Source organism: Dipteris shenzhenensis, chromosome 20 (genome assembly GCF_047967505.1).
Source record: "Dipteris shenzhenensis isolate YYH24624 ecotype China chromosome 20, Dip_SZ_1.0, whole genome shotgun sequence".
Lineage (NCBI taxonomy): Eukaryota > Viridiplantae > Streptophyta > Polypodiopsida > Gleicheniales > Dipteridaceae > Dipteris > Dipteris shenzhenensis.
Genome location: NC_141615.1, coordinates 38355339 through 38365340, shown reverse-complemented (window position 1 = coordinate 38365340; position 10002 = coordinate 38355339). Strand labels below are relative to the sequence as shown.

The 10002-nt window shown below is 41.0% G+C and overlaps 1 protein-coding gene across 1 annotated transcript; it reads right to left on the bottom strand.

Moving 5' to 3' along the window:
• Positions 1–6319: 6319 nt before the first annotated feature.
• On the bottom strand, positions 6320–8497 carry LOC147889628 (pentatricopeptide repeat-containing protein At3g16610-like). The gene has a single exon (XM_087391284.1). It carries the CDS (start codon positions 8495–8497, stop codon positions 6320–6322), a length of 2178 nt encoding a protein of 725 aa, XP_087247410.1.
• Positions 8498–10002: the final 1505 nt, after the last annotated feature.

Here is a 10002-nt window from a genome sequence, read left to right as displayed (position 1 = left end):
AAGGACATGTTGCACCCTTGCAAGCCACCCCTTCTTCTCAAACTTGAACTTAAGGATGTAGCCCTTCTACTCATGTTGAACATCCCCTCTCTTGCTCTTGGGTAGCTTATGTGGCCCCTTAGAAGATCATCTCACAAATATCCAATCACTCAAGTTGTAGATGCATGGGATCCATTCAAACCAATGCATTTTGGTATTGTAGAACATACAACTCTCATACAACTAGCCACAACATTACACGTTCAAGTGGAGATATTTCTCGCCATACTTGCATGGCAATGAATCAGCAAGAAATAAGGAATGGATGAGGGTGTTTTCTTCTAAGGTTTTGTTCAAGAGGACCAACAATGCAAGGAGGAATGTTAGGGGGGGGGAGAGAGAGAGAGAGAGAAAGAGAGAGAGAGAGAGAGAGAGAGAGAAGGGGTGGGGCTAATGGAGCAATACAACTAGGGGGGGAGAAAACAATAGGAACGAAGATACAACACGCAAGGGGAGAGTCCAAAATACTAGGAATGAACCTCCATTACTTGAAGGGACATAGAATAACTAAAAGGGTGGGCACTCAGGGTTAATCACAAGAAAGGAGAGACGGAGAAGAAAGAGGAGGGGGGGGAGGTAACTTGGAGGGCAAGGGGTAGTAGAGCAGATAAAGGACTTGCGATAGGATACTACAAGTTGAAGCCCAAAAAATGGAGGAGTTGCTAGACTAGAGTAGAGGAACAAAGGACGAGAGGATAGAAGAGCAATAAGCCAACGAAAGACTAGCCTAGATATTACCTTTTCGACAAGGTCCCGCTATGGCAACGATTAGAGGGTGAGTGGGTTAGGGAGGGTCAATCATGGGTTTATGAGGGAGGGGAATGGGTTGGGTGGCATCCTGCATAAGAGAAGGAGCCAATTGGAGCTTTTCTCATGAATGCATATGTACCACCTCAACATGGCATTGGCCCATAGAAAGGAGCACTCTTATTGGTCCACCTCAAATCACTCCCTAATCCCTAAAGATTATGAAACACTAATTCAAGGCTCTTTTGAGATCCCAAACCTCTCCTTATAAAAGGGAAAACTTTGCACTTGAGAGAGATACTTTCAAGATTTTATCAATTATTGATTCTTCATGTTAACATCTACTTGTATATTTAACATAGTGAGCTTGTGAAACATCAAGAAAAGATATTACTCTCAACAAACAAAAATACAATAGTTAAATCTTATCCCAATGAGATCACTCTATCAAGCCTTTGTATATTAATTAGTTATTAAAAAGTTTTGGTATCATCAACGATCATTGTTCGAAAGAACTCATGAAGAGCATCTGAACTTAGCAAACAATTTATTTAATAGAAAAAAGGGTTCCAATGATTTGTGCATTGAACAAGTACTTACCATATCAAGGGGGGGAGATATCATCTTCACCATGACGACTTTCATCATCAACAAGAAGAAATTGATGTTAGCAATTTAATCCATGTTCATTAACATGTGACATTTTTTTCCTCAATAGGTGACAATATTTCATTCATAAACTATGTCAATAAAAAATAAAGTGAAATTTCTTCATATTTCTTAATTGATTAATAGTTGGAAGTAAGCCTTCTATTAAAGAAGCCACCACTCAAAATTACTTTTCTTGCAACGCTCCATCTATGAGCCCCTATATCAAAATGGGAAGCATTCCCATAAGAAGACTTTTACTAATCCTCTATCAAAGACACAATTATTAGGCTAGGTAAGCCACCAATTATGACCACCATCATTAGTGAGGTTAAGACTCAGGTAGTGAGCACCTCTAGTAATCGAATGGGTAAGCGTCCATATGTGAGCACCATCATCATCAATAGTTATATAATTCTTCAATAGGAAGAAACATTAGGTCAAGTAAGCCTCTTACAAAGAGCATTACAGTTAATAGTTACGAGTCATGGCTAGATGATATCCTGTTAGGACCTAGGTACATATGAAATGCCACAACCATCAACAAAAACACCATCACAAGGTATTGAACAGAAGAAACTCTAGATTTCAATCAAGAATCAATGTTTGACAAGATATGGGAATTTCTAGCAACCAAACACTTATGAAGTGCTAACAATTAGCCTTGAAGATCCACATCCACATCCACATCCACAGAGAATGTAAAAGAATTTGCAAAGCTATATCAAGTATTATGCAAAGGATCAAAATTTGTTATAGCTCAAAATTATTTTGAAGATCCACATCCATAGAGAATGTAAAAGAATTTGTAAAGCTATATCAAGTATTATGCAAAGGATCAAAATTTGTTATAGCTCAAAATTATTTTGTTGAAATAACCAATCTTCTAATCATAATCATACCAATGAGATTCATATCAAAATGTGATTCTAGTTCAAATACTAACAAGTCAAACACAGTCACCAACCATCCTTGAAGATCCATATCCAAAGAGAAAGTAAAAGAATTTGCAAAGCTATATCAAGTATTATGCAAAGGATCAAAATTTGTTATAGCTCAAAATTATTTTGTTGAAATAACCAATCTTCTTATCACAATCATACCAATGAGATTCATATCAAAAAGTGATTCTAGCTCAAATACTAACAAGTCAAACATAGTCACCAACCCTGCACTAGTCAACCAAATGGTTCAAATCATGAAGGTCTTAAAGCAACAAATGATAAACTGCCAAAAGTGATCATTCTTGGTGAAAAGATAACTTTGATAGTTCGACCCTTATCAATTTTGCAATCATTGCAAACTTCTTTTTTTGCAGAGAAAAGGGGGTATTTATTAATAAAACTAATTTCATAGTAACTACTAAGAGCCATTCTCCATAGAAAGACAGAGAACCATAACAAAAAATACAAATTAAGAGTCTGAAGCGATGAAGTAACCAAAGTGTAGCTAACATTGTCCCTTCTACTAAAGTTCAACATGACACAAGCAAAGACAATAATGAAATCAAATGGAAAGCGGAGATCAGTGATGATAATGAAAAAGTTCAACGTAATGTAAGCAAAGGCAATAGTGACATTAGACGTAAAGAGAAGATCAATACATCAACTTCTCAAGGAGCCAACATTAATGCCAATGTCTAAGAAAATCAGTATCTATCAACACGTCAATATGCTTCCAATATTACATCAGGTCAAGCTCAAAGACATTGTGTATTGACATTTGATGGAAACAACATGTAACAGATCAACGTATACCTTGCTAGTACTATAACCAAGGATAATATGGAAAATGAGATACTCAAATCATAGCTTAGCCATAAAGTAGCAATAACCCTTAGTTTGTCCTCAAGTCATGTTTCAAAGACTTGCTATTCCTTATAATAAGTTGGTAACATAACACCCAACCACAAAAATGTGGGTTAGATTAACTTGGTTATGTACCTTTAGATTTACCTTGGTTACTTGGTGAATCTTGGGTTGGTCTATTATTTGACAGTGGCATTTCTTTCAGAGGTCTCCTCTACACTCTCGAAGATCAAATCTTGTTGCATGTTATTTTGAATATAAAATAAACAATAGTGCATTCAACTGACCTTTGGTTGTCAAACAATTGACTTGGGTTCGTAACCATGGGTAGTTGGTTTCATCTACCTCAGCCTTAATTAAACATTCCAATCACACAAGGTTCTACTAAGTTAGGAAAGGATAACCTAATGTTAGCTATTCAATTTGACCTTGTTCATCCAACTGACAAGTTTGACTTGGATCGATTGCTTTTGATCAAGGTTAATAAACGTGGATCTTTCTTATTTTAGTTTCGATACAAAACTCACTATTTATACAAGCTTTAGGTCACATTATTTCACATTAGTGAAAATTCACATGATAGTTACACTGGTTCGAACACTGATGATCTATGACACACATACACTTGACTAGCTATGTTTGCTTTATTGATTGGTACCACCATATCACATCTCATCCGAACTTGGCATCATTCCATACTTGATAAGATCAGCCTTGTGCAACGTCGTGAAAAGACCTTGTAACAACTTTCTTTGACAAAGAACCAAACAATGTCTAAGTCGTGGACTATGATGGTTCGATCCTTCCAATTCACTCTATTATGCTGTGCCATGGTGTGTTATGGTCCGTGAGATGCACTATTGTTGCTGGGCATGACCGGATCTTATAAAACCATTAAGCTTGAATACCTACCTTGTCACACATCTCGACCGGATCTCATCAATCAAAGTCTCTAAGCTGTCCCCATCCGAGAAAACCTAAACCTTGTGTCTTTAACTGGATAGCCTAGAGGTCCTGACTAGTTGGACGAGTCGAGAATATTGTCAGACTGATTCCCTTGTTGCTTTCCCTTCTGCTGTAGTTCTGCCGTCATTGTAACTTGCAGAGACGACTACTCGAGTTCAAGAGATCATGCCAATGGTGACATGCTGTCACCTTTCGGATACAGGTCACGACACATTGTCCACACCCATACTTTTCGTATGTTGCCACTTTGCTGTCAGAATCATTGTTTAAGCTGTTACACCCTATGCCAAGGCCTGTGGAGTCCTAGTATTGCTTGGTTGAGTTGGCCTCTAGGTCCATGACCCTTGCTCATGAGCTTAAAATTCTCATCCACTGTGTTGCAGCCTGAAACTTTGGACATAGCGCTGAATGTCGTATCCTAGGCTATAGAGAAACTTGGTGACTTCAGACAGTCTATACAATGTGGTAGCAAACAAAACCTCTCCCAACCACATCTAGCTATCCTCAGATCAGTGTTCTAATGGTCTATATGCTACTTGTGCCATCAACAAAAATAGCCTTCAAATTGATTACTGTCATATCTTTCAAAATTCAACTTCCCCGGGAATGAGACTTGGCAGATGGTTGAACTAGCCTCAAAATCTCTACTACTTTGCTCTGAGTCAGAGACAAACATTCAATCCTTTTCTTCATTGACTTCCCGAGCTGCACAGTCTCGCGTTTGCAAGGTCCTGTTCATCTTTGGCCTCTTGAGCGGCATGATCCCATTCTTCTCTAACCTCTTGGTTCCAGCACTCTTTGGCTGCATGACCAGGGTTGCATCTGCATCATGGCCATCTTACTGGATGGTGTAATTGATGCCTGGCCATCGTACTGCATCATGGCTATATTACCTGGATGATGCTATCTGGAACAAGCGAGATGAATGCAAAGTACATACATAAGATCCATTACGATGATCTCACACACATAGACTACTTCATAGCAGAAGCCTGGAGTAACGCTGACTGGCTACTTTATTACTTGTGGCCTTGGGAATCACCACATGCTCAAGAATACCTCTGTATCTACTTACTGAAGGTGCTGCACACAACACAGGGTTGTCCCTATGAATAGGCTAGCTACAGCTGGCTATGGCTGGCTGAAGAGGTAGGAAGAGATGGACCTTTCATCATTAGCTGTTGTAGACGCTGTATGGACCGAGGGAGGAGCTGCTGCAAAGTGAAATGCTGAGGCTGAAGGGGCTGAAGGCTGCTGCAGTGGCTGATCCCAAAGAATGAGGAAACGGGATAGACCTGACTGGAGCAGGGGCCCACTGGACCAGGAGGAGGGCCCACAGCTGAGCTGGCTGATGATTTCGAATGGGCCATCTTTCAGCTGAGTTGGGCGATTGTTGATGTAGCAGTCAGCCTGGTGACATGGCCTTGCTTGCTGCTCCTGTCATGGCCAACTGCGATATGGCAGTACGGCACCTGTCTGCTGCTGTTCCGGCATTATCTGCTACCTGTCCTGGTCACCCATGATGAGGTGGCATCCTGCCTGGCTGCCCCGTGCCTGGTTGGACTGCCGTTGATGATACAGCCAATGCTATGTGCCTCCCCTGCATGCTGCTGTCCCAGATCTTCCTTCTTGGGGTGCGGCAGCCCTTAAGCTGCCATAGATCTACACAGATGCTATTGGTGACAGATACACATGACAACTGCCAGGGCCAAAAGCCTATCACGGTTTTTCTTAACATGAACTTTGCCATGGTCCAGCCCACCTCTCAGCACATTATAGAGCCCAACAGAAGTGGATGCTGCTATGGATGCAGAGTTGTCACTAATAGCCCCCAAATTCATTTTCCATCTGTATTTTGATTGAGACTTTTTCTCTCTGCCTTGATGTACGAGTAGAGTCTTTCAGGCAATCATCACAAACGTGCAGACTCATCATATGAGGTGTCCCACATGTATGAAATTGCAATAGCCAGCTTCTCAATTTGCCCACATGGTGCATCTTCTTTTCGTCATCTCATATTTCCAGTACCAGAGTCCAAATTACGAACCCTTCCTCCATTTAGGTCTTGGAAGTATTAACTTTGAGATATTCATATGTACATTTGCTTGGGGTTATCTCCTACCCTCCGCCACAAATGCGTGCACCATCCCACCCAGATCAGCCAACCAGTTCCATTCTAGATTCTTCCATGCTTGAGCATTCTTTCTCATTACCTGGATCTTATAATGGTCTTCCTGCATGTGAGCATCAACATATATGTTTGACATCAAGACATAAGCTGCAGTAAGTTTTTCGTCTAATTTCACAATATTTTCAAAGGCATGCCTTCCAACCTCTACGTCAATCCAATATCGACAAGCACACAACAAAGTCAGCCATACAATAACATCAGGTTGGAAAGGCATCTTCTCCACCATTGCTGCTGCCTCATCCAATCGGCCTGCACGGCCAATGAGATCAACCATGCACGTATAGTGCTCAATAGTTGGGACAATGCCATACCATTTGCTCATAACCTGGAAGTACTTCTGGCCCTTGTCCACTAGACCCACATGACTGCACACAGCTAGAACACAGAGAAATGTTACCTCATCTGGCTGTCGGCCTTCCTGCCTCATTCTCTCAAAAGAAAGAAATACAAGTTCACTCTCTCCTCCACGAGCATATCCTGCAATCAATGAGCTCCACGTTACAACATCCCTTCTGGGCAATGCATCAAACAACTTCTGGGCATCAACCATGCTCCCACATTTAGAATACATGTCAATTAAACTGTTTGCCATAACTGTAGTAGTCTCAAGTCCAACCCTGCTAATTTGAGAATGGATTTCCTTTCCAGTCTTCAGATTTGACGTGTTACTACATGCTTTAAGGATTGCGACAAAAGCCAAGCTGTCTGGTGAAAGACTTTGCTCTTGCATTTCTGCATAGAGCCTAAAGGACTCCTCGCTGTCTCCTTGGTCAGCATACCCCAAGATCATGGTGGCCCAGATAACAACATCACGGCATGGCAACTCATCAAAGGTGCATCGTGCATCCCTCAGACGCCTACATTTCGTGTACATGTCCACCAAGGTGGTTCCCACAAATACATCCAAGTCAAACCCACTCTTTACTACTTGGGAGTGGATGGCTAAACCTTTTTCCATGTATCCTATTTTTGCAGATTTCACGTCAACTTGCTTCCCCTCTTCCAATGCTGCAAGGCCACTGCAAGCCTTCAATGCACCAACAAAGGTTCGATGATTTGGTGTGATGCCTTCATGTTGCATTCGTGTGTACAAGTCCAAAGCAAGCATACCCTCTTCCTGCTTGCTACACTCCAAGATTAGGGTGGTCCAGGTAGCGACATTACGATGTGGCAATTCATCAAAGATGCGCAGAGCATCCTTCATGTTCCCACATTTCGCATACATGTCTACCAAGGTGGTTCCCACGAATACATCCAACTCAAGGCCACTCTTTGCTATATGTGCATGAATGGCTCTTCCTTTCTCAAGGCATCCTCGTACAACAAATTCCCCATCAGCTCGTTTCTCATTTTCCATTTCTGCTAGGCTACTACAAGCCTTCAACGCACCAACAAATGTTCGAGCACTCGATTGGACACCTTCCTCATGCATTGCTGCATATAACTCCAGAGCTAGCACATGCTCTTCCTGCTTGCTATACCCCAGGATCACAGTATTCCAAGAAACCACATCACGATGAGGCAATTCATCAAAGGCATGCCATGCATCGTCCATGCTTCCGCATTTCATATACATATCCACCAAGGTGTTTCCCACAAATAGATCTGACTCAAAGCCACTCTTTATCATGTGGGAGTGAATGGCTCTACCTTTCTCCAAGTAGACTGTTTTGGCAACTTTCGCATCAAGTTGCTTCCCCTCTTCTACTGCTGCCAAGCTACTACAAGCCTTCAATGCACCAACAAAGGTTCGATCACTCGGCTGGACACCTTCACGATGCATCCGTGAATAGAATTCCAAAGCCAACGTACCCTCTTCCTGCTTGGTATACCCCAGAATCATGATGTTCCATGACACAACATCACGCTTTGGCATTCTGTCAAACACATGGCGAGCATCCACCATGTCCCCACGCTTCACGTACATATGCATCAAATTATTTGTCTTAACTAGTTGAAGCTCATTTACACGTTCCACTGTGTAAGGATGACTTTCATTCACCTCATTGGGCTGAGGCAACTTCCTGTGGACTGTATTTCCAGCTCTGGCTGTAGCAAGGGGGTGGATGCTGAGGGGCAGCCTAGGCTGTGGGCCCATACACGATGAAGACGTAGGTAGGAACTTACTTTACAGGAGACAAGGTCCCATTAGGTGACAGCAAAGAGAAATAGAAAAGAGAGGAAAAGATAAAACAAGCGGAAAACAGACGGTCGCACGGATGAAAACAAAGAAGAAAAGAAAATCTTAAGGAGCACATGTACTCAGCATAATGACGCTCTTGGCCAAACAAAAGGGTACTTAGACACCTTAAATTTGTACGTCTCACTACTTACTTAGCCTTGAGCTACGTTTCCGTAGGTGACATTGCCACATCACGCTTGTATCACCCCACGGAGCGTCCTTAGATTTTTCGGTTTATAAATGACCCTGAGTCCTCTATTAAGCCCTCTTTATTTGGAACCTTTCACATTTATTTTGCAAGCAACCCTCGTAGATTTGTTTCATTGTATATCATTTTGGGACCGCTTTGGTTCATACATAAAGCTGTGAATGTTATCGGAATTCCCTTGTCATCCCTTACTACCGAGCAACCTTTGACACCCAAATTGGGCCACCTTGGTCATCCAAGATGCCTTGACTGCAACAAATAGACCCTCTTCAACCTTGTTAAATGGTGTAAACTCCGTTAAGGGTTTAACATGCTTCTTACCACAATTATTTTGAGGTGAAAGGCATTGCTCTACTTCTTACATATCTATCACCGTATTTCTATCTAATGTGGATCCTAGTGACTCGGCTTGTTTAGGCAAAAACTATTCAGAGTATTCAAAGCTCTTTAAATTTTCTTGTTTCTTTAAAGATTTGACAATGACTTAATTGACTTGATTACCTCCAAATTTTTACTTAAGTGCTTAGGATATTTTTGCATCATACTACAAGATGTTTAAGAAAGGATTCTAAGCCTTTCATCTCATTTATGTCAAGTGCTTTGTTTTTTGCAAGAACAAATCTAATGGATTTATCGTTGTGGTAAAGCATATGGCTCACTCCCTAAATGATCTTCATCCAGTGAGTAGTGCTTCTATTGCATCATTGCAGTATTGCCAGGCATGTTAAACCAAAAGTGTAGTGTGGATTTGTGTGTCCTATTAGTGTATCATCTTTTTGTCTTAAAGCATCTCTATGAATGCTCTCCAATCTACCATCCTTTCTAAGATAGCCACTTCGGATTCTCCCTTTGAAGAACCTTCGGTATTTTTCCAATTCGAAATATCATATCGTCCATTGTCATAACATCCCTTGTCTTCAAATCGCCTAATATAACAGTATGTTTTATATCTGTCTTCATGTGTATGGCTGAGAAGAAGAAAACCAACTTCCACTTCCTCAAATATTTTCAAACCGACTAGCATAGAGCATAAATCAAATATATATTAGTTCATGTTTTCTCTCCAACAATTATAAGCCTAAATATGCAAGGTGAAGGTAAACATCCACGTGCATCTCTGACTTTTTATATTTCTTTCATGATGGATGTTGCCACTTAGTTAATATTTTTTTCATGCAAACTATCAATCCATGCATCATATAAGAGTCAGTAT

Excerpts from the sequence above, each read along its gene's own strand:
- LOC147889628 (XM_087391284.1), bottom strand. The coding sequence starts at position 8,497 with ATGGGCCCACAGCCTAGGCTGCCCCTCAGCATCCACCCCCTTGCTACA.